This window comes from Calypte anna, chromosome 11 (assembly GCF_003957555.1).
Source record: "Calypte anna isolate BGI_N300 chromosome 11, bCalAnn1_v1.p, whole genome shotgun sequence".
In the NCBI taxonomy this organism is placed as follows: domain Eukaryota; kingdom Metazoa; phylum Chordata; class Aves; order Apodiformes; family Trochilidae; genus Calypte; species Calypte anna.
In genome coordinates, this window is record NC_044257.1 from 7835676 (window position 1) to 7861586 (window position 25911).

General features: G+C 38.9%; 1 protein-coding gene across 1 annotated transcript; it reads left to right on the top strand.

Moving 5' to 3' along the window:
• The first annotated feature begins 4160 nt into the window (after positions 1 to 4160).
• On the top strand, positions 4161 to 25730 carry MYLK3 (myosin light chain kinase 3). The gene is made up of 13 exons (XM_030457697.1): positions 4161 to 4673; positions 7557 to 7647; positions 8928 to 9366; positions 12176 to 12735; positions 14370 to 14475; positions 15591 to 15684; positions 16000 to 16109; positions 17376 to 17517; positions 18410 to 18480; positions 19908 to 20036; positions 21105 to 21257; positions 23089 to 23221; positions 24137 to 25730. Exons 1-13 carry the CDS (start codon positions 4161 to 4163, stop codon positions 24206 to 24208), a joined length of 2613 nt encoding a protein of 870 aa, XP_030313557.1. The 3' UTR covers positions 24209 to 25730.
• The last annotated feature ends 181 nt before the right edge of the window (positions 25731 to 25911 follow it).

Sequence of the window (25911 nt, forward strand, 5' to 3'; positions counted from 1 at the left end):
GATCTCAGTGGGAAATCCAGCTATTGGATTAGATGGATTTATCCAGAGTATATGGCATATCTTACTCTTAAAAGTAAATTTCTCTAAATTACAGCCAATGCCCTTTTCAGTGCTTGCCATTTGTCATGAGAATTGGTTTCTTCCTGCACCATTACTCTATGGCCATGATTTATTACCTTTTGTGTGTATAAGAAACATGCTGCCCATGAGAAATTATTCACTGATGTAGGGTTTAGGTACCCTAGAAAAATTGTTACCCTTTCGTTTGCTGTGAGGGAAAATTAAGAAATGTGTGTAAATGGGCTGCAGCAATGAGATTTAAATTAAGTAGATTTTCTGTGTAACTTGAAAAAGTTGGCAACTGGTTTCTAAATATGTAAAGTATATTTATTAGTATTTTTTTTCCTGATTAGTATTTAGCAGAGGTAGTCAGATTTTTTTTCTTTTTGTGAGTTTCTGATATTTTATCGCATTGAGTTATTAATCTCCTTTGAACTTGGTTGTATGGAAAGCATTGCAAACTTTTCCCAAAGCCCCCAGGTTCTCTATAAAAACTGGCTTTGTTTTAGGCTTTTAAAGGGTTACTGTTTCCTTTACCTACACATTTTCAGCCATCTCTAGTTTAACTATGTTGTTGGAAGCAATTCAATAATCTAATGAGATGATCTGTTTGAGCAGCTGGTTTTAACCTCAGTGACATTTCTTGTTTGGGATATAAGCCTTTGCTGTCACTTTACTACATGCTGCAGATTTATTTTTCTTTCTCCTCACCCCATCTTTGCCTGTTTTCTTTTTTTTGAGTCAGAACTAGAAAGGAAGGATTGTAACTGAACTAGCATATCATAAATTCTTTGAATGTAAATTTTTCTCTTGTTTTCTGACATCTTTCCTTCTCAACTGGGACAGTGTGCATGGTGTGGAAGCCGAAGAGGAATAAACTCTCATTTCCCTCTTGAGACAGAAGTCTTTGTCATCATCAGTTCAAGGTCACTTGCTGTTCTGGTCCTCCAGCATTTGTGTTCCTTTTCTCTGGCACTCCTGAGTTACCTGATAGCTTAGAGGTATTTTAAAGGTATCTGAGAATTTCATTTTAGTTCAACTCTTAGTGGAACAGGGCAGTTGCTGACATGCTCCAGATCACAATGCTCATTTTTTTGTTACCTGGAAGAAACAAGCAGAAATCCATAGGAGACCAATTATTATCAAAAACTTGAATAAAATTACATCCAGACTGTGGTGGAGTCTTGTGGCTCACCAGTTCATTTTGCCAGTGACAGCACAGGATGATTGAGCACAGCTCTGCAATCTGCAGAGGTCTTGCAAAATTCACTGGTATTCATTGTTCATACAACAGTTCAAGTTTTTCAGAGGTAATTTGGGAAGCACTGAAGATGAAGCAATGTGTGTTGCAGTCTGTAAACCAAAACATCCTTCAAAGCAAGAGCTCCTCAGAAATATCAAATGAGTTTAATGGTCTGTTACATTTGTTACAGTAACTCTACTTTTTGTCATATTTAAGGATGGGTGTACTATAAGCTGCAATATGGAGTCAGGCAATTTAGTATTTATCTCTTTTGTTGTTGTTGTTGTTGTTGTGTTGGTTTTGTTTTGTTTTGTTTTTTTACTGTGGAAAGGCTTGAGACTGTCAATGGAACATAATGGTCTCTTTAGGCTGCTCAAGCAAAATGTGAACACTGGGCACTAAATCAGCAGTATGAACAAAAATTGCCTTTTATTGTAATTAAAATGAAAAAAATTTTTTTGCTGGAATTCATTAATTAATGCTAGTATTATTATCATACCGAAGAAAAAGCAATCAGTTAGATCTGCTGGAGCAATTTTTTTCCTTTTTTGTATTTGCCAGAAGTTTAAAGTGGGAGAGAGGAGACAAGAAAATAAGGAAATAAAAAAAGCTGACCTTAATAACTTTATGACAGGCATTTAAAATGTCTCTCTATGGACCAAGTGATGTTTCCTTCCTCTCTCTGCTTCATCCCACCTGTAATTTTGCAGTTGCTGATGGATGCACAGTACGATGCAAGTAGTGTCAAAAGTCAACCAGCCATACATCTGGGTTGGAGACAGCTTTATCTGTGTCTTCCCTGTATCTGCCTCAGAAAACACTAGCAAGGAATATTTGCTGCATGTGGCAAGAATTTCTCCATTGTCTTGCACATATCAGAAGTATTAAGAGATTTCCTTTTTTTTAAAGTCCTTTTTTTTTCTTTTATGCAGCACTTACTGATAGTCTGTTGTGAGAAGGATTAATTAATCAGTTACATAGTAATAACACTAGTAAATGACAATAGCTCTCAATTGTTAAGTAACTTAGAATATTCAGATTTCAAAAGACTCCCATTTGCAGACAAACAGAGGCCACTTGTGTGCTTTGGTTGTTCTTGCATTGTTCCAGGACGTGCTGTGCCTGTAATAGCTCAGTGCTGGTGGCTACTGAAGTTCTAAGTATGCAGCTGTGGATGACTGACTGTGACTAGGTTGCCTTACTGAAATATTTGCTGCAAGTTGTCTAAGGTTAAATATAACAATCAGATGACTACCTTTTTTTTGTTATGTCCCTAAGAGGACAAAGTTCAGCTGGGACTCTTGATTTAATAAAAATGGTGGCTGTTTTGATAGTTTTTCATCAAGCATATTTGTGGGCTTGAAACAATTACTTGGATTAAAAACTCCGATTTATTAAATGCAGTAGTTGAGTTGCAAAGCTTTTATTGCCCGTGTTCCTGTATTTTCAATAAGGAGCTGTATATTTTACTGTTTTGTATGCTTGATTATTGAAGTAAAATGATATGGTGTATCATAGAACTTAAGCCATACTATTCCAGACCACTGTGAGAATACCAGTGACTTCAAAATATGTCTTTGATCAGAAATGATGTGACATGAAATGCTGACTCCCATTGGCTTTAAGAGACCAAGTTTTCTTCTGAAGTAATTGCTTGGTATTCAGATTCTTCCTTGAAGGTGATGAATAGTCCAAGCATTTAAGCTTTTGGAATCTTTTGTAAAGTCAGTTATTGGCCTCTAAATATCACAGAGGCTTTGGTTTGGTGGGCTTGGTAGACATAACAAAATACTTTTTTATTATAGAGGTAAAATATCCTATCTGACAGAAGTGGCAAGGGCTTAACATCTGCTTGTGAGGGTAATTTTAATGCTGCTGTTGCTTTCTGGTGTGTAGATGTAGAAATTTAATTCCTAAAACATTTTGTCTCATACAGCAAATTCACTTAAAGTAGCACACTTTCTTCTCATATGCCCCTTCCAAAAAATATGCATAGGATTGGAGGCAAAGGGGTGCTCAGTACCCTAAAGACCATGGTTTTGCTGTAGTTCCATTGCTCTGTTGCAGCAGGACTCCTGCAGCAGCAGGATTTCCCCTTCCTGTCAGTAACAAATCCTTTAAATAAGATTTATTGTTTAATAGTTTTGTTGCTGATAGTTGGCCTACTTCTGCTGTACCTTCATGAAGATTTTTTTTTCAGTTAGTTCACTTTCATAGCCTACAAGAAAGATTTAATTTTAGAAGTTTCAGTTGACAAAGACATACTGGTGCTAGATATGTATTTCAGATCCTTGTCATTATACTCTATTTTTAAATTCAAGTGCCAGCCAACCTAAAGAGTACATACCCTTTGTGCTTCATGCTCTGCATCCATGTTACAAAACTCGATTCTTCCAAGCCTTAGCACAAGGACACCAAATTTATTTTTATATATTTCCTATTAAATGAAGATAAACACTCAATCAAATTCTTTTCATTATCACAGGACTAAAACTGGTCATAAAAACAATCCTCCCTCTGGAGTTCTGCTCAGGCATTGGCAATTGTTAAGATGCTTGCCTATCAACAGCCACTTGACAAAGAATTTTAAATGGTTTTATGACGTCAAAGAGGCCCAAGAAAATATAGTCTGGTGCCAAATTACCTCCATCATTGAAAGCATGCAATAAGAAATAGATAACACAGAAATAAATCTTTTGTGCAGTTGCTATCTCATGATACGCTCTAGTGACTCCAGTAAGTGAGGTTGTCTGGTATAGGAATAGCTGAAGAAGATGAACTTTCAGACCCTCATTTTCTGATTTATGATTCATGAAAAACCAGCCTAATCTGTCTGACATCCTGCTCTCTGGACAGAATGTCTGCGGGTAGCTTGGACCTTGCTGAGGGAAATGCCCTGCCCAAATTACAGCCTGCAAAAGTGAACAATTTAAGTGCAATGGACAAAAAATTGAATCTCTTGAGTGAAAAGATGGACAAACTGTTGCATTTCCAAGAAGATCTAACAGGCAAACTGCAGCGAGTTAACAAAGGCATTGATGATGTAGAAAAAGGCATTAACAAGCTAACAGTATCCCGAGCAGCTCCTGATGAGACAGATGCAATGAAAAAAGGCCTACATGTATCGGACAGTGCTCACCAGACTGATGTGCAGAGCATATGCTCAGAAGTGTTGAAACTGATGAAAGCTGCCCAGCTAGATGCCTCGAAGCATAAGGAGAGGCTGGCAAGGATAGAGAAAAGGGTTGATACACTGGATAAAGTTATTACATTTGTGGGAGAAGTATTAAAAAATTCTAAAGTAGTGGATTTTATTCTCAAAGGCATTGTGCCCTGGAAGAAGGGGAGTCTGCTGGAAATCCTTGTTGAGGTTGGTTTGGTTTTACTTTTCTTTATATTCTTCTTTATGATGTAGCAGGGCTTTAGTTTCTACCAATGCTTGAAGACAAGCAATGTCATTCAGGCTAATGACTGAATTGCAGCACCAGTGAAAATTATGAGTAATATACTGGAAGCACTTCTTGTTGGCAGAAGCTTCTATTTTCTTAATTGATCATGAATTCTGAACACAACAGTTACTCAAACCTGTGCTGGGTTATGGTCATATTACTGAGCAGACTGGTAAGTCTCCAGACATCTAAGTTGTCTTTAACTACATCTTTATGATGAGCCTGTGTCTTTATCAACTCTGTTGACATTGTTCACTCCTCAAATCAAATAGTTTACGTATTTGCAAGTTCCCAGACATAAGTTCCTGTGGCTTTCCTAATTATTGAGGACAGTGAAGGAGGAGCAGGCAAAACCAGTACAAAGGTGATGCATTGTTTTGGAATAGATTAACTTTGCTTTTAAAAGTTAGAGGCATCTGGAATTAGTTTTAGCTAACAGGAGTTTCCGATTTTCACTCTGGCTTGTATCCACAGAGGGCAAGAAGGGGAGAAAACTACAAGAGTTGGAATAGGTTTGTTCATGGCAAGAATCTCCTTGCATGTTGAGGTGTGATTATAGCAAGGAGAATTTAGCTCAAATGCAAGTGTCCATTTGTGTCTTAATCCAAATGTTTTTCTGTAAAAACTTTGCTGGAAGGGACAGCCAAGGACAGGGCAATGTTAGATGCTATTGTACCCTTTCAGGCTTTCTGAATCTTTTCCTGGTCTCCCTTTTTAAGTGCCAGAGGCTGACAAGTGACCTAGACTGTTAGGAGGCAGAAGAATTTATGAAGAGCTTCTATTAGTGTTGAGAACAATAAGTGATACATTAGGTATCAGTCTTAATTCCTAGTATAAAGATGAGATTTTTTTCCCCAGATTGTCAGTTTCTAAGTGAAAAGAGCAGTAAGGAGGGATGTAAATAAAGGGGAGGTGATGTGTTTGGTACTGGAGGAAGGTTTCACATCAGCTTCTGGCATACTGTCTGGATTAGTGGTCAACTATGCACTGCTTCCTCACCAGTGATTGCTAAACAGGAGACTGAAGGATGTCAGAACTTCACAAGTTTTGTGGATAGAGATTGAGAGGTGAAATGGCTTGCTGTTGGTAACCTAGTGAACCAGGACAGGGCAGAGGTCTTTGTCCCAGGCTCTACCCACTGCCTTGGTTTTAGAACAGGCAATGAGTATTAGGCAAGTGGAGAGTTTTACGATTAACTCCAGTTTTGCAACGTGACCATCATTGTCCTTGGTTTTAGTTTCTGGCTATGAACAATTTTTGAAATTGGAGCATGAGGTTAGTTATAAGACCCTAGATATGTCTATGCTTTGATCATGGGCTGCTGAGTGATATTTGAACTAAGCTTGAATTAGTGAGGTAGCCTATGTACGTGACCTACCTGGGGTAATGTGGAGCAAAGCATGGGTGAATTTATAAAGAACTTACACATGTGCTAACTTAGGTCTAGTATTTTCAGCTTGTTTTGTAACATCAGTGTTGGTGTGTCTAGAGCTCCACGGTTGCCTGGGGATTGCACACAAAGAGTTTGCTACCTGCTTGCTTCTTTTTTCCAACCTCTGCTGTTTTATAACTGCTGCTTATCACGAAGCTGGCTTAGTGCGAGTGTGGGGATGGGAGTGGGGAGGTCATGTTTTTGTTTATGGATGAAGTTGTCTGATGGTTTGACAGCATTCCAGGCATGCCATGGGAATACTTATGGGAGACGTTTTGCAGGGTTGGAGTCAAATTAATAAACAGGAAAACCCACCAGCATTCAACTGCCACTTATCCAAGGCTTTCTTTGCACGCAGGATTTTGCAAGAATAATGCTCCCCCTGGTCATTGTTGCAGTTTTGCTTAGAGCTTTATTAAAACTGGTAATAATTTTTTACTACTACCAGTCTTTGGGTGGCTTTTGGGGGGAGAATGGGAAAATTTGTGTGGGTGTGAACTCTGTTGTGGAATCTATCTGATTGGGAGCATGAAATGCTTGACTGCTTTTACTAACAGATGAAGGGGCTGACTTGCTGCAATTTTTAATCAGAGTTAGATGCAGAAATACTTTAACTCTTGCTTATTTGCTAAAACAAATAAGGACAGGAGGCTGCCCGTTACTACATTTTAACTGTATGTCAACCAAGAAATAATTTTTTTTTTGCTAAATTTTAGTTTAGTTTTAATTTGATTTCAAATGTATTGCTGTGTGAATGTGCTGTGTACTATTACAAAGTATCCATCCTCTGTGCTTTCTTAATTAGAGGAAGAAATTTACTTAAATCTGCTTTTAAGAGACAACAAGCCTTTTTAAACCACGCTGAAGATGATGTGTAATGTCAAGTACATAGACAAGAGTTACCATAGCTAGAGGCTGTTTTTTGTTGTCACCTCTCTTAAATCATGTATCTTTAGATGCTTTGAGTCCAAGAGGTTGCTGTCTTCAGAGGCATTGCATATCTTTCAGTCACCAGACAAAAAGCAGCAGAAATACAGTTTCATTTCTTTTTCTATGTTCTGTTATGTTTCACTTTTCATGGCTTTTAATCAAAAGGAGTAAGTTTTACTGGAGAAAAATCTTTGACATCCAAAGCTTTGGAAAGCAGAGAGCTGGTGTATCTGTGCTGTGTCATCTTCTTTTATAAGTATGCCTGTCTGCAAAAGTGGGAAGAGATTTAAAGAAGGGAGTTAACACAGCAGTAACTAAAAATTCAGAGGAGTTAGTGTCCATTTTACAGTGCTTGAGTACCTAAACAGATGAAGGAACCTGGAGTGGGAAATTAACACTCTTGGCTATAACTATTATTTTTGTGTTCCCTTGTCATTTTTAGGCCAAAGATAAGCCTGAGGAGAGTGGTGCAAAACCTAAGCATGCACTTAGTAACAGCGGAACCCAAACTGAAAGCAAGAAGCCTCTGAAAGGTGTGTATCACTCCAGGCATGCTACAAGCTTTGACTCTAGAACATACAGCAAACTGGGAACGGAAAGCTTTGCTATTTCCCACTACCTCAATTACTCAAATGTAATTGAGTAACTTTGTCTACCAGTACTGGGAAAATAGAGTTGTTCTCCTCTGCAAGATAGTCTGTCCCCCAGCTCAAACCCTACAAAATGCTAGGAGATCAAGAAGCTAAAAGCTTCACCATTTTTTCCTTTGGAATTATAGTGAGCTGAATTAATAGAGCAGTACTTGTTTGGAGATACCACAAAGGTAGTGCAAATATTACATAGCAAATGTAATAAATTCTTTTCCCTTAACATATCTGAACCAGCCTTCCTTCTTCCCCTTCTCTGGAAAAGTAACATGTTGACACTGGGAATATCTTTTTTGATCATCAAGTTTCACTGCTGTATCAGGGTGAGATTCCTATTTAGGATGCATCTGTCAGGTAATTGCTCTGTTGACTCCACTATTAATGCCTGTGGAGTTGCAACAGGCGTGAATGTGATGTTGAGCAGGCCCTGTCATGCTGTTGTCTTCACAAATTGTCAGTGGAACATTTAAACTATGGGCAATCCCCTTTTTAGCTTCATCGTTTAGGCAGTGACAAAAATAAAGCAGACCATCACAATTCTGACTCAAAAGCTGTATAGAGTTGTGAACTAACATTGATTGCCAGTGACCCTGGCAATCTACCCTAGAAATTTACCCTAAGAATTTACCCTAGAAATTTCTACTGTTAATATTCTCTACCATTTTCATGAGAAGGTGCTGAAGAACCTTCTTGATCTTTTGTGGAAAATGCAAGAGGTACTGTCTCACACCCTCAGCTGGAGTCTTACTTACTGGAGTCCAGTGTGTCTGTGCCTCTCTAGTCAAATATCAGGTTCAGAAGGGTCCTGGATGGGTCTGCACTGCCTGAACTACCTGCTACATTTGCCTGCAGTGTGATTTCAGAATTTAAATGCAGTGAGCTTTAGCCTTGCAGTTTTTGGTTTGCTTTATGGAAATCCAGGTTCAATCTGTTATACCACTGCAACACCAGCAGAGCAGTTAAACCTGTGATTAAACACTGAGCATTAGTAATGGCTGTCTTGACCCTGCTCATGAAAGGATTTTAAACATTTGGGGGGTGGAAAGGAGTTTCTGCTGCCTTTTCAGATGTACATAATGGCATAGGTTATTTTGAATGGTGGGTTCCTTTATTCCCTCTCTGTCGCTATTGTCAGGGATAGTTTATTAATGGCTTATTTTGTTCAGAGACAAAAAGTGGGAAAGAGCTGGATGAAAACAAGGAATCATGTGAGAAGGTGAATGCTTCCAGTGCTGTAGCCCAGAAAGATGACTCCAGACCCCAAGTTAAAGAGATGACAGCACAGCAGCAAGCAGCAGAAGGTGCTGGCAAAACAGAGAGCTCTGAGAGCTGTCAGCAGCAAAAGGATGCTGGTGTCAAAGCTTTGAATCAACACAACGGTCTTCCCTCTGTAAATCAAGATCATGTAGGCAACCAAAATGTTCCTGCTAAAGCACACGATATGGACAGAGTCCCAGGCCTAGCTGAATGCCATGGGGAGCTTGTTAATCAGAAACTTGGAGAGAATGAAAACAAACCCTCATCATCGAGTGCGGCATCCCGGGAAGCTGTGCCATCCACATCCCGGGCTATATCTGACACGAGGTGTGAAGTGACACATACCAGGTAATGGCCTTGTTGGTGACTTTCTGTGTGATCTGAAACCATTTAATGTGTTAGAAGGAAAAAAAGGAAAGCCAGGTCATTAAAGGAGGTGGAGGCAACTTCAGATGAGGCATGATCCAGGGAGAAAACAACCATGCTAGGGCAGGTGTGGTTGAGACCCTAGAAACAGTTAATGCAAAAAACCAGAAAAGCAGCAAGTAAATTGCTATGAAGCCAAGGAATCAGAGGGCATACATGAGTGATTTATTTATTTATTTATTTATTATAATATGGTGGAGGCTTCTGTTTATTAGAGATAGAGAGGTGGCCACTCCAGTATAGCTCAAGTAGTTGGGCATTTATAAAGTGGTCTTTTCCAACTCTTCTATACCCATAGGAAGAAATGAATTTGAGAAATTCACTAGTATATTACAAAACTAAACAACTTGTTTTGTTTGTTGTCCTTGGTGTCGGGAGATTTTTTTTTTAATGCCTTGGTCACCTAAAGATATGACAAAGTAATTAATTTTTTAATCTCTGCTAGCCTAATCTTTTACTCATAGAGGTGTTTTGTCATATGTCTTTCATAATCCATTTCCTTTTCAATTATTTATTTAAGATTTGATTTTAGTTCCATGTATTTAAATTTTAAAAACTCCACACAACAAAGAACAAAAACCCCCAACCAAAAAAACCCTGCCAACCAAACCCCAATAGATGGAAATTCCACGGCGAATTTCAACCGCCATCTGTGTCTGGGCTGGTGGATATAAAGTTGCTTATTATGTGCATGTGTGTGTGACAGACAGACTCACGTACATGAACACACTTTGTATTACTTTGTGTGTTACTTTGTGAAATTTTTCAATTGCCTTTGTGTACAGATTGGTGTTAGAAGCACAGACAAGAACATGACACTACTTTTGTATGTGTATTAATATGAAAACTTTGGATTCGTAGCTGTACTTTTGAATATAAGGTGGACATTTAAGTCTTCCTGTGTGCTAGGCAAGTGTCTACTGAGATTAGAGGACTCCTAAAAAAATGTAAAAAGTGAATGAAGAATAAATTTCCCAGATGAATGAAAGTTTTCTTGGCATCAGGACACAGTATTCAATGGAAAGGGCTCATTGTGAAGACTTGAACACTGGGATATTTTTCTCCTAAGAGGCTAAGAGGAAGGATGTGGCAGAAGGGAGAAGTTTTCTGTACTGTGACCTCTTTTCAGACATTCAGGAACAACTTTACAGAAAGTTTACAGGCCTTGTTATTTCCAATCTGGTTGCTGTAATAGCACTAAAACCAGATGGAGCTCCTTGTGCTTTCCCCATGGGCCTTGGGCTCTGGCTGGTCAGCCACAGGCAAGATGCTTCAACAACTGGATTTGCCATGGGGGCTCTGCCTGCACTGTGCTTTGAGGATGGCTCAAAATGTTTGTGGAGGAGCAGTGAAGGAACCATTGCTGTTACCCCTTGGGGCTCAGTGCTGGTTGGTGATGATGTGCCAGACAGTGAATGGAGATAGGCAGCAGCTTCTGAGGCAGCTGTCTGGTTTGGACAAGGGGGTATCTGAGCCCCAAAGGCTTTGGTATGGGGAGGAGGGAGGCTGGCAAATAACTGGAAGGCAGAAACTAGAGTAAACCCCAGGGGAAGCTGCAGCCCTCATGTGCAAGGTTCCCATTACGTTTTTCTGTGTGTGGAGTCACATGAGGGTGGTAAATACCTCTCTAAAATGAACACAACTTCTATTGAATTCTGTAAGCCCACACAGGAGTGTCAAAAGAACACTGTGTTCCCCTGCCTGGAGAAATGCCTGCTGAGTTCAGGCTTGTCTAGATAGTGATGGAAGTGTTTGCTGAGAACTGTGCTCAGCTGCTCTGATAGCTCACTCCAGTGCAGCTTAGATTCATAGTGCAAGGGTATTAAAGGTGCTGAAAATTAGAAACTCTGACTTCTTATTCAAAAGCAGAAAAATTTTGTATTGTAACATCTCTTGTAACAAGGTTGCTCCACTGAAAGAGGCAATAACTTACCTGAAACTGTGGTATGTTCTCTCCTAGACATCAGGGATTTTTTTTTAACTTGCTGTTGTATAAAATCTAATTTACAACTTCGAGTTTCATTCATCCTCACTAAAATCAAACTGTGTGCTCATGACTGTTAGGCAGTAACTGCTGACCCCAGAATTATCACACGAATATCTTTAATGGATTTTAGGAGGCTAGAGAACTGGTTTAAACTTTTATTCGTTTTAGGCAACACAAGAGGAAAAAAACCTATTAAACATTTTTCAGTAGCTAGAATGCCAAGGAAAATAGTGTTGATGGAGTGAGAGAATTTATGAAAACTGTATTTTTAACAGAAAGCTGTGGAAAGAATGCTATCCCATCAGAAGACATAAACACAGATGTTTAAGTCAGCAAGTCAGCCAGCTGGAAGAGGACTGGGATGGATGCAAACCTTTGGATTTAGGGAGTCAGATGAGCAGCTAGCCATTTAGACAATCAGCCTGTAATTTGTGAGGGCAATCACTACCTTCTCTCTGCCCAGATGAGTGGTACCTTATTAGACCAACTTACTAGCTGCAAAAAGTGAGTAAGCTTTCAAATGTGGAATTAACATTTTCCAGTGTGATGGATTTTGTATTCAGCAGAAGGGTCACATACACAGAAGAGGACACAAAAATAATTGGTGCACTTTTTAGGGATGTATTTCCTAACAAGGTTAGATTGCTTTTACTCTGTGGAAATCTGTACTTTCAGAAGCTTATAGATACTTGTTCCACCACAAAGTTACAAAAGCAAGGCATAAAAAACCTGTTTGCTCTGCAGGATATCCATTGATATACATCTGACTGAGATGAAAGAGACCAAGGAGGGAAGCTTAAGTGATCACAGAGGTAAAAGTCCCAAAGTAAAATCTCCATCCTCCACACCAGGAGAAGTGGAAGGAGTCAAACAGCTACCTGACAAATTAGAAGCTCAACAGAGTCCTAGAAACATCAGCACTGAGCCAAATGGAGAAGTGAAAGGGGACAATAATCAAAATGAACTTGCACCTCAAGCAGGGAAGCAACAGCCATTACTGTGCAAGCCTGAACCTGGTGAAAAGGCTGAAGAGAAATCAGAATTAAAATGCAAGTCTGTAACATCCCAGAATACCTCTGCAACGGAGCCTACGAATGATCTGGGAGTAGAAGTGAAAACACATCAAGAAACACCAGAAGGAGAAGAATCCCTGATGGATACCAATTCTGAGGGGAGAGAATCTGAGTCTGCATCTTCAGGGGAAGGTGAAAATGATGCCCGTGAGTGTACAGGAATGGCACCAGAGAAAAGTAAATCACTGGAAGATAACAAAGAGCTTTCCATGGAGGATGAAATGATTATTGGTAAGTTGCTCTCAGTTACTCTTGGAAACTTTTTTGTGCTATTTGTGTGTGTTATATGTGGAATACTTTTAAAGCATGTGTTGTGAAAAAAGTTCCTTTAAAACACAATCAATTGAAGTATATGTGTGATCAGAAGTATGAGTAATTATGAAAAAAATCAATTTATTTAGATAAAGCATTTATTCCTTAAAATAGAGTATGCAGACCAGGTATACTTTAGCAGCTATGAGCTGGAGGTCGAGAGAGCAGCAAAATATTCAGGGAGAAGATCTTGCTGTGTTCTTTGTTATTTCCCATAGACCTTTTCTTGGTTACCATGTGAATGGTTGATTGCATCGTTTCAGGGAATAATCTCTCCATAGATATGTGTATATCCCAGAATGTACAGGGGTAAATGCCCAGACATGCAGGTGGCTTTCTCAGCAGTGGCTGGAGATGAGTTCAATACATGTTAAATTGCAGCCTTAGGGATCTGAAGATTGTCAAATTACTTTGAATGGGGGACACTAAAAAATAGGTTTATGGAAGCTTTATATTAGAAAAGCTTGAATATTGTGTGTATCATGGCTAAGTGATTTAGGTTCCCAGGAGCTGATTAAACTTAATAGTTGTAATGTTAATGTTTGCAGCTTTAAGCTGGACATTGTCTTCAAAAGTCTTGCTGCTAGGAGAAGCTTCCTGATTTTATCAGTAACTGACATAGTTTTCCAGTGCTGTGAATTTGTCCTGGTATTTTTTTTTTTTTCAGCTGACATATAATGATTAAAATATCAACTGTGATGTTTTCAAACTTCTGGATAATTTTTCCAGATGACGCCTTCTATTAATGCATAAACTAAGAAGTAGATCTTTTAAAGGTGTCCAGTGGGTTTTCTGTGTTAAAAAAACAGGGTTGAAATTCAGGAAGTGGAATCCTGTTCTGAGTTCTAGGCCTTTATTCCTCATCTGTAAAAGACTGTAAGGAATAAAAGTTCCTCACTCGAAGTGACAGAGTTGTCGAGTATTTTCAGCACCTTCCTTCTTATGGCTGGCACATGCTTATGTGCACATGCAATGGGTATTTTACTTGCATGCAACTCTAAAAAGAGTGAAGGAATTGCATGCTCAATGTTATCTGTATACTTCAGTGCTTGTCTGAATTCCAGTAGAAGAAAAAAATGATGACATGGTGGAGGAACACGAAGCAAAGAGAAAAGATGTGCAAGAGAGCAGTGCATTTCGTAGTGAAGTTCTATTTTGAGTGTTTGCATGAGCAGCTTATTGGCAGCAGTTTGAGGCTGGCTTGTTTGGGGTTTTGTGCTGCCCCATAGCTCCCGGAGCACGAGGGGGCTGTACCAGGGCAGGAGCTGTGTGTGCAGTTGTGGTCCTGCTCTGCTTCAGCAATGCCTGTCTGAGAAACTGGGTTCATCCCTTAAGAAACAGCAGTGCTGGAGATGGGGACAGCACAAGAGTAGAGCTTTTTGGGGTTTTGGATACTGGGAGCACAGAGGTCAGTTGAGACTTCTCATTACACTGAGCAAACACAGTAAGGTGATGTGCATGTCCTGTGGATTGAAATAATTGATGTGAGGGAGGTGAAACTGAGTGCAGTGATGTGCAGAAACATCTCAATGACCAGCTTGTCTCCTCTTTAGATGACAGCCCTTCTCCTCCCGCTCCTTTTGAACATCGCATAGTGAGTGTCAAGCAAACAGAGGTGACAGCATCCTACTCAGTGTGTCGTCATGAAGTACTTGGGGGGTAAGTCTCCAGGACCCTAATGCTGTGCTGCTCTTGGTGGCTCCGACATGGAGAAATGCAGTTAGCTGTAAGGATAGAGATGTCTTCTTCAGAGATCTCTGTGGTTTGTGTGGGTGAGGCATCTACAAGCTCACTGCAGCCAGAATGAACAGGTTCATCCTTGAAACTTTCTGGGCTATCATAGTTGCCAAGTTCCTTGTATCAACCTTGTGTTGATTTAGGGTGTGTGTGTGGGGGGTGGTGTCCCTTAGGTGGCTGTCTTCTGCTCCAATTCTATTTCCAGATGACTGTGTTCTTGAATGATTGGGTTTTTTATTTGTTATAATACACCTGGTCAAAGCTGGTGTCATGAGACCAGTCTGACCTTCAGACAGATTCAGAGCATCTGAAGTCAGCAAAGCCTGTTAAGTCAGGCAGCTTCTAAAGTCTTTTTAGAAGCTGAACTGCACATTGAAGAAAACTGAAGTTTTAATTATTTTGACCTTATGTTTAGTTTTCACTCATCGGAAGTCTGCAGCTGCTTAGGCATTTGTATTCTTGTATCCTTACTTATCTGACAAGAAGGTTTGCTTTACAGGCTGATCCAAGGACAAATATGGCTTTGTAAGTATAAGCCAGATGATGCAATAGCAGAAAGAGGGTATTTAGAAATCATCCCAAGGGGCATTACTGTATCTGAGTGACACGAGGTAGAACTTACAGCATGAGAGAAATGCAGTCTGTGGAGTGGCTACAGTTACTGGTCTTACAGTCATTTAAAAAGCTATGAGATCAGGACAGAAATATCCTTGTTAATATACCCACTAACGTAACACTGAAGGACAGCAAGTGGGTACAGTTACAGCACCAAAAAAGAAATCAGATCATCATACCACAGGGAAATGCAGTAACACGAGGGGTGCATAATGTTTTAATGTGAGCATTGAACAACTGTCTGGAAAGATAAAACTAATCCTTCATAAGCTGCAAGAAAGAGGAGATTCATGCTGCTGGTCACCCGATTCTGTTCACTTTGTACTGTGCTATTTTTAATCAAAGATAAGAATAGTTGTATGAAGAGTTTCTGCTGAGGGCTGTGTTAAGCTGGTTTCCCATCTTCTGTTTGGTAACAACAGGGGACGTTTTGGACAAGTTCACAAGTGCACAGAAATATCAACTGGCCTCAACCTGGCAGCCAAAATCATAAAAGTGAAAGGAGCAAAAGAGAAGGTAACTACATTCCTGTGAACTTAAGTGAGCACACTGTAAACCTGGCCTTATTGCAAGCACCGTAACACCACTCCCCTGAATCACAGTAATAGTCATTGGATAATATCAAATAATGTAAAATTTTAATAAGTAGCAGCTGGGACTTTGTATTACTGTTTGTCATCCTTGTGTTTGTGGTTAAACATTGTGTTCACATTAGATCTGCTCTATAGCTGTTACTGGATTTAACAAAGAATTGTATTTTAATATATTGCAATTGAAGAAGCATGTTTTGCTCAAGCATGTTTTGCTCATTTTTTGTTATTACTCTTTCAGGAGGAAGTAAAAAATGAAATTAACATCATGAACCAATTGAATCACGTGAATCTGATCCAGCTTTATGATGCTTTTGAAGCCAAAACCAGTATCACTCTGATCATGGAATAGTAAGTTCACATAATCTCGGGAATTGTCAGATGGTTGAGTTTTCTCGGGTCACTAAAGAAAATGGGGAATAATAATTGTGAGGTGTGAAGAAGACTTAGGTTGTTTCCCAGCCCAAGAGAGAATTGGTTTCACTTTCAGAAGTTAAAAAACCCTCATATGTTTTAAAGGTAACTTCTTCAGGTTAAAAATTATATATTTGGCAAGATGACAATTTAAATGAAGGGAAAGAAAGGCAGCTATCTTCAAGAGAATGAATGAAATTACAAGATTGTTAATGAACAGAACTTCACCATGCTTCATTTTTTCATTTCAATTTAACTTAGAGGCTCCAACATTTTTCCTAGCTACCAAATTACATAAGTGTTGTGGATAAATAAAGTCTCATTAGGGAGGGAGTAAAGGTGAGAGACCCAAATGAGGGGTGGCGAGGTGTTTTAAATAGAATTAGAAAAGACATGGAGAAGGTAGGAAGGTGATTATTATATGCATGGTCTGCCTCCCTTGAATAATTTTAGGACTAATAAAAATGCCTTTACATTTAAAGAGAACAGTTTTGATCCATATCGAATATGGAATCTGCAAAAGAGAGATTTCATGATGTACACCTGCTGTATTTATCTGTGTAGTGGCTTATTGCTTTACAAAAACTTGAAGTTCATAACCAAAACCAGTGTCTATTACAGAACTAATTGTTAGTAACATGAAAGGAAAAAAATCCAACAAAATGAAATAGCAAATATAAATATGACATTTAAAATGTGTATACTTAAATTAATACCTGAAACTTGTTCCATACAGAACCTTGTCAGAACTGTACGTTCTTGTAATTTTCTCTTAATTTTTGTGCAGAATTAAGTCCAGTTGTCAGCTCTTGTAAAATACCTTTGAGAAGTTAAATCCAGTAAATTTCATATGCTGAAGACTTGTTTTATCTAGACTAGTAAGATCAGCAAATAATAGATTATTTGGTAATTTTTGTAGGTTCTCCAGATTCCCATAGGATCACTAGATCATGTGGGTTTGGGTTTGATGTATTTTTCCCCCAAATGTTAATAACAAGTTTTCCATTTTTAAATGTAGATTGAGACTCAATTTCACACTCAGAAATAAGTCTTTTGAAGTCATTGAGAGTACTGATACCCTTTATATTGGATGTGTGATTAGGAACCATGCTAAATTAGAAAGCCTATGTTCCCAACTTGGAAATAAACTGAACTAGTGAGGAATTTCAGGGGTTTTAACACTTTCCTGTGTCACAATTTTAGTCTTGATGGTGGTGAATTATTTGACCGGATTACAGATGAAAACTACAATCTAACCGAGTTGGATGCAATCCTGTTCACCAAGCAGATTTGTGAAGGAGTCCACTACTTGCACCAGCATTATATTCTCCATTTAGATCTGAAGGTCAGTAGTTCAATCTCCCTACTCTGAAGTGATGCTGTGGTTCAGGCCACCACAGAATTACAAGAGTCATTTCTCATTCACTTGCGTCATGGAGCAGTAGATTTACTTAATTCAGTAGCCACAATGAATGGACCTCTAGAGATTCATTACTTTTTTTTTCCAGTGTCTGTTTGGCAGCTTGCTTCAAATAGTGAAACGAGCAGGATTCTGTGCTTTTGCCTCTCTTAAAACAGAAGCTTTTCATTCTGTGTGGAATTGAACAATGCCCTTTTGTCACCAACAGAAAAAGCCACACTCGATGCTCTTTTCACCAGAAGTGCCTGCGGTCTTCCCTCTGCTTTCCCCTCTCCTCTTGAAACTGTGTTCAAATACCTATTCAATCATCTTCCTATTGTATTTTTTACTGCCTGGAACTGAACTACAGTAAAATGACCTAAATGCCCATGATCATTTTGAACAGACATGACAACTGATTATTTTTTTCTGCTTATTTATACAACATATTACACAAATTATACTAGAGCTGCTTGGTCAGTAGACAGTTTTGCAGTAAGTACTACGTTTGGACACCATCATCTTCAATATCCCCACTTTGGAAAAATATTCTTGTTGGGAAAAATTTTTGCCTTTGTGGGCAAGCCAAAGGATGCACTTGAACTATTTCTTGTGGCTTTTATAGAATTACTTTTATACGTAAGAAGTAAATCCAGTGAGTAAGCCTCAATCATCGGACTTACTTTACTCTTTTACATGTAGAGGGCCTTTCCATTTCAAAATCTACTTATTATCTATGGTGAAATATAAGAGTACTGTGATACAGAAACAGAAGTTAAACTTCTTTATGGGCCATTCAAAAACAAACTTATCACTTTTTTTTTTTTTTTTTTTTTATCCCGAAAACATACTATGTGTAAATCGTACAGGAAACCAGATTAAAATTATTGACTTTGGATTAGCAAGGAGGTAAGAGAATTCAGTTATGAATTTATTTTAACAAAACCAAAACAAACCCACAAACCTCTGGGTTTTTGGTAGTTCTTGGGTGGTTTTTTTAAAGTCATTTTAGTGGTTTTAAAGTAATTCTGCTGTGTGAACAAGCTAAGCAGCACGCTGCTGAAGGTCTGCCTGCCTGTTCTGCTGTGTGCATTAATTATCTAATTACATTTTCAAATTACATTTCTGTTGGATAAAGCTATACTGCTGTTCTAATTATCTCAAAATTGTTTGCATATAGAGCTTTTACTCTAGGGACTCCATGAAGCTTCTTGGAGACTTCTTAACTGCTGGGCTTTATTGTGCAGTTTCTACATGTGGAAATTATCTGCAAAATGTTCTACGTAGATAAGTGGATTGAAGGAAAAAAATAGTAAAGAAAAAAATGCACGTTTGAACCATTCCATGTGAAACAGAAAACTCTTGAGTGAAATATGGACATTTCTCCATTCTTTTACTTTGCTTGCATGAGTTAAAAGAAAGCTGAGGGTGTGAGTCAACTCCCCTAGAATAAAAGGCAATGACTCCTGTTAGCTTAACAGTGAGAATTACAAACACTATTTCTTTTCTAAACCCTTGAGGCTTTACTTAAGTCAAAATCTGCTACATCCATGTGTATATGTGCCTGCATGTGTGTATTTAGGTATCTGTCCAGAGACTTTTATTACTAAATATTCTATGAAACCAAATGAACACATTAAGGGTTGTGAGGTGTTTTTTGGGTTTTGTTTTTGGTTGGTGGTGTTTGTTTTTGGGTTTTTTTGTTTGTTTGTTTTATTTGAGGGGGTGAAGATGTGAATTTCTACTAAAGCAGTTTGGAAAATAAGTTCCTTAAGGAAACAGAGACGTAAAAGAAATGCCTTAATGGCTTGTTCTGCATGAACACAGATGTAATGCCAGCTGCTATCAGTGACAATTACTACTGGTTTTGTAATCTTTCCCTTTGAATCTATAGAACACAATCCTTTCCTCCCTATTTGGGATCACTGTTTAATGTGGTACCAAGCCCCATAATCCCTCTTCAGTGTCCCACTGTAACAGTTGTATTGAGCTCATATCTGCTATACAGGCCTTTACCCTGAGCTGTAGCTGGGCACATTCCACTAAGCAAATACTCTCCAAACCTTTTTTAATGGAAGTTGCTTTATTTCTTTTTTATGCTGGAAAGCATCCTGTGGAGCCTGACAGAGAGTAAAGCTGATATCACTCTGTGGGGGAGGTCTTTACAGGTTTTATTGCAAAAAGGGATAGCTGGTTTACAGCAAAATTCATCTTTCTTTTTGTTTTCTTGGGTGAGCCTGCTGTGCTCGCTCTGCGATGCCCTCATGGCAGAAATCCATGCGAAATATGTTCCCCAGCTTGTTCTCAGTCCTGATGTCTCTCTCTTTCTGATAAAGGTACAAACCTCGTGAGAAACTGAAGATTAATTTTGGAACTCCAGAGTTCTTGGCTCCTGAAGTGGTGAATTATGAATTTGTTTCCTACCCAACAGACATGTGGAGTGTAGGCGTCATCACGTATATGTTGTGAGTAACCTTGGGAGGGGTTGTGGTGGTGGCACCAAAGGCTCTACAGGAGCATGACAGTGGAGGATATCTGCAGAGCAGGAATATTGCAACCACTGTGCCCAGCTGCTGTGATTCCTCCTAGGTCATTCTGTTAAAAACCCTAGCCTGTAATGCAGAGGTATCTCTCTGCACATAGAGTCTATAAACAACAAATAACCTTTTTGATAAATATGTAAATGTTGTTCTCCATTACCACTATATTTAGCACAATAAAATGTGTCAGGTCATTTTTATTTTTTTTTTGGTCAGAAAAGTTGCCTAGATTTTCATTTTGATTGTGTTCTTGAGGACTGGAATTTATTTTCAAATTTACAATCCCATCATTTCAGTAGCTCGGACTTGGTGTGCATCTGCAGAGAATTAATGTTGGGTGTTAGGCCACAGGTCTATAGGCTTAAACTTTCCCCTGTTAGTTGGATGGCAGCCATGGATATCATGTCTGCCCAAAGTCTCTGCCTTCTGGTGAGCTGAGTTTGCATCCCAGAATCTTCCACACATGCTTTCTGTGCAGTAGATAGAGTTCTGGTTTAAATTTGTGTGCTAGCCAAAACTCAACTGAATGAAGTAATAAAAAACTGCATCAATAAATCTGAACTCAAGAGACTAATTGGAAAAAAGTACACTGTTGCTCAGAACTCTGTTTAATTCAAGCCAAATATAGACATAGGCCTTGATTTAGGAAAGCTCTTGAGTTCCCCCCAGCTCTCCTAGCTGGGAAAGCACTGAAGGGTGTACCTAGATCCCTACTGAATTAATTCCCTTGGAGATCAATTAACAGTACTCCCTGATGTACCTGAGTGAACTTCTAGAGGTTAACACTAACATTACAACACTTTATTGCTCCACACTGTTGGTTTGTCTTAGCAGGGATTGAGAAGCGGAGCCCACCACAGCTGAGAGTCTTTCCATAAACTAGGGCCAAGTATAAAACACAGGATTTTCCCCCCCACAGGAGGGGGAAAAACATATTTTGCATATAATTTTGCATATAATAATTATTAATCTCACTCCCATTCTTTTTTCAAGGCTTAGTGGCCTGTCCCCATTCCTGGGAGAAAATGATGCAGAGACAATGAACTATGTAGTCAACTGCAACTGGGATTTTGATGCAGAAGCATTTGAACAGCTATCAGAAGAAGCTAAAGATTTTATTTCCAGACTACTTGTGAAGGAGAAAAGGTACCTCTTTGTCTGATCTTGAGGATAGTAATGACATTAAGTTCCTCCTAGCCAACTGTTTGGATTACAGCCAATAGGAAGAACTTAGTATGTGGCATCTTTGTATGCTGCATGTATGCTTGTTGGGCAGTTCCATGGTGATACAAAAGCTCCTATTTAAAAGGAAAATGTCTGTGTACCTTCAGTGAGGAAAGTTGCTTTTCACAGTAGCATCAATACAGTCAGAGCAGAGGAAATCTGGAAGGATTTATTGTGTAGGAATCTGTTTTTAGTATTCCTTCTCTGAGCAAAAGCTATTTCTATTGTTGTTTGGATTCTCACAAGCCCTGACACAAATTGCATAAATGTCTTTTGAATGCCATGGAGGATAAATTGAAGCTGCAGCTGTGACAATTGTTGCAGTATTGTTCTCTTGTTAAGTGATCTACATGCATTTGGTAGATATTAAGGAGCATATGGGACTCAGCTCTGCATGTGGCTTCTCAGTGTTGGCTCCACTGAAATAAAAAGTGATTCCACATCTGAAACAACAGGAGAGAATGAGAATGATATTGATGTCAGACCATGGCTGTGGGGTTGGGTCAGTGAGGGAGAAATTTTTCTCTTGCTGAGATGTGATAAAAAACTAATCAAAACAGGAGATTATGCATACAGTAAAACAGATGGTCTGTTTGAGGGGAATTCAGATGAGTGCTTAGAATATGAACAACTTCCATATCATTACCTAAATCAGACAAATCAGTTCTAATATTAATTACATTTTGAACAAAAGGTGATATGAAGAGCTAATAAACTGAATTGTAGCATATTGCCAGCAGAAGACAGCAAAGGGTTTTTTCCTCAGACTGCAATGATGCTTTACTATGAGACTGTAAACTTTCCTTTGGAGTCTTCCATTTTTTGAGAAGTGGGAATAGGGACTCCAGAGGGACAGAGCAAAATCTGATTAGAAGCTGTGAATGAAATGCAAGAAAAGTGGTGTCAGTGAGATGTGAGGAGGCACTACTACTCACTACTACTTGGCCCAGTTGTTCACAAGGCACATAGACAGCCTCCACTGGGCACCTTTGCCATGCTGGGACTGTAGGTCTGGCCTTGTGCAAGATCTGTACCTGCCTCACTGAGCACTGAAATCAGGTGTGAGCAGGCAGGAGTCTTTTCATCATCTGTTTTTGGTGATAGCTCAGAAAAAGCTCAGGAGTTAGGCATAGGCTTTTGTTTTGAAAAAAAAAAAAAAAGGTGAATTAAACTTTTTTTTCTGAAATCCTTTCCCCCAAGATTTCCATATATTTTTTTGGATAGGTGTTCACATTTAGGCTCCTTGTTGAATGTCAGGACATAATATGCGTTTAGCTTTATCCAAGTTCAGGATGTATAGGCAATTGTGATTTTTAAATACAAGGCACAGAATAAGCCTGCACTGTCAGGACAGACAGCTAACACCACAAATACTTTTCTGTATGCACTGATTCTCTTAGCAAAGTTCTGCATTCACATAACAAAATTATACATAAACTGATGAAGATGTACAGCTGTTTCTTCAAAATAATAAACAAACACACCCAAAACCAAACCATAAGAAGGCAAAAATATAGTATTTAGCCACAACTCAGTCATCCCACTGCAGATCCATCAGCAGCTTTTCACATCGGTGGGATGTGTAGGATGATATCATGTAGGATCCTATGTACTGGGATGAACAGCATCTCCACTCACTTGTGTTGCTTCATTTAGGACAGTTTCCTTATCAATAATATTGAGACATGCAAGGCACTGAGATGATGCCAGTGAGAGGGTAGCTGGATTTACATGCAGGTTTCCTCTTCCGCAGCTACCGGATGAGTGCCACGCAGTGTCTGAAGCACGAGTGGTTGAGTGATCTGCCTGCTAGAGCCAAGAAGTCCAAGCTTCGCCTCAAGTCCCAGTTGTTGCTGCAGAGCTACATGGCTCACAGAAAATGGAAGGTAAATAGACAAAATCTGGCAAATCTACTTCCAGAGGAAAAAGGCAGAGGTGCAGGCAGAGCCATACCCTCCTCTTTTGTATGTTGACTCAGTTTTGCTCACAGGCTTCTTTCTTTTAAATATGAGTTTAAGGGGTGTATTTTCAGCTGCAAATGGAGCTTTTTCTTTTGCAGAATGATATTGCTTCTATTTTTAGAAATTGTGGTTTCAATTTCTACTCAGGATTGGTGCTTAGAAATTTTAAAATTCTTTTATAAGTTCACAGACTTCAGACACTACTTAGCTTATTTATATGCTCTTTCTTTTCATATCAGAGAGATTTCTTTTCACTAACAACAGTTGCAGTCTTCTGTTCTCACTATGGAGTAGGGATACAGCACAAGGCAATTTTGTGTCTCCCACTGTGGAGATCAGAAGTGTGGGAGAGAATAAAAATTAGGCTTAAACCCATCCAGAGAATTCTTCAGGACCTTTCTGATAACCTCATGTTCTTTAGAACTTAATTTTATGCGGAGAAGTGATAGATAAGAATTTCTATTGGTGTCTTTATTGGAAATGTGAGAAAAATTCACTGAGAACCATTTCTTTTGTCACTGGAGATTTTTTAGTTACTTGCCAAGGAGTTAAAGCAGAGGCTTAAACTTTTCCACTCCCGCACTTGCATTTCAAAATGTACACAATCTAAAGACATATCCCTGTACAATTCACAATAATGCTGCAGAAGTTCACAGTAGCTGCAGTCTGTTCTGCAGTAATCAGTGATTCCTCAGTACAAAGCTGTTCTGCACTGCAATGCACTCAGGGTTCATCACTGGAGGTAAATGGGTTTACCAAGAAAAAAAATTCCTATCATCCACAGAAAAGGTTTTCTACCTCAGTTACACTCACACTTGGACTGTCCTGTTTTGTTCACAGAAACATTTTTATGTGGTAGCTGCTGCTAACAGGCTGAAGAGATTTCAGAATGTGTCTGACAAGCTTGCATAAGCTTGTATGAAGCATCTACCTGTTCCTGGAGATGGACATGAAGCCATGGAAGGACTCAATATCTTCAATAATTTCTTCCCCTTTGTTTTACAGCATAACTGGTTGGGTCTGTCCTTCAAATAGTATGTGTGTTCATGCTAAGGTTTCAGAAGTGCCTCAAGGTCAGAAGCACTGAAATAATTACTAAAAGCAGAAGCCACCTTGTTTGTTTAAGTTTTTAGTTGGTGTACATAGTGATGAAAACACAAGGCTGTTATGGGGGCTGACTTCTCTCTGAAAGCTTTGATTCTGCAGAGTACTGTTGGTGTGTTTTCCTTGTCAGTTTTCTGGTTTCTCACACTAGCGTGGAATCTCTAGAGACTTTCTTCGTGATTGATGCATGCCATCAGCTTTAGATTACTGCCAAAACAGAGGCACAATTTTTTCTCTAGGTGTTTTTTACTTATAGCAAAGCATATCCTTTTGTAATTTTTCTAAAAAGAATATTTTCCCCCCCAGAACATGCTAATGATTCAGTGCAACTACTCAGTTGAAAGGTTTTGGCTTGCTCAGTCAGTGCATAGTTAGGAAATACGAGGAATCGTTGTCTGAAGCAACTGAAGTCAGTTGGTCCATTGTTGCTTTTTCTTATGGTGAGTTGATTTGAACTGAATTGTTGGAACTTTTGGAAGCAGACAGGTAAAACTGCCAGAAATAATAATTGTCTAATGACCGTTAGGTATACACAGAAAAGATGTCATGTTGTCCAGAAAAGATTTCCAGGCATAGTTTTATAGGTATTTAAATTTTTTAAGTGCTCCTCATTGGCTGTGACTGCAGTCCTTGACTTTGTAAGTTTTAATTCAAGGAGTTTTTTCAGCTCTCTGAAAATTTTAATGAAGTTTGAGAAGCTGATATGGTGTCATGCAAAATAGATTTCTTGCTGTTCAGTGGCAGAGAACCAGTGTGTTGCCAGACTCTGCTTAGCCCAGTTAGGAGGTTGAAGCCCTTTTTTTCACCCCACACTTTGCTCTTAAATACTGAATGCTTTCTTCACAATACTAGCTTATTTTAAATTTTAAACATTTTCCTAATGTATAAAGGGTTGGAGCCACTTACAATCTCTCAGCTAAAAGTATGTTATTTATTAAACCTGTGGTTTCCTTCATTCCTATTCTAGATTCTGAAAAAGTCTGTGTAAGCTGGATGGGCTCTTTGGAAAAAGAGAAACTAGTACTATTAAAACTAACTTTTCAGCAAAAACATCAAACCACTGTAAAGCTCCCTTTACCTTTATGGACTGTCATGTCTCTTGAACTGGCAAAACTCCTGGTTGCTAATGAAGAAGTTTGTAAGACTGGCTTACCCTAGTCTAGTTGTACTCTCCACTCTAGTGCTTCTCACTTTGCATACTCCTGAATTCTGGACTTCTGCAGCATTTCCAGAACTGGGACAAAGCATTATTAAAATCAAGTGAAATAATCTTGACAATGTATCACCTTCTGTGAAGGCCCACTTTTGTTTGTGTTTTCCTTCCACAGTGGTTCTGCATGCAAAATGTGATTGTTATCAATTGGTCTGTATATTTCTGAATCAATAAATTTCAATGAAGTGGAACAAGGCTATTCCTCAATTTTGGTTTAACTCCCTCTGCCAAATAAACCTGAAAGCATCTCTGAGAAGGTCTTAACAACAGAATGCTAATGTGGGTGGATGGATTCTCT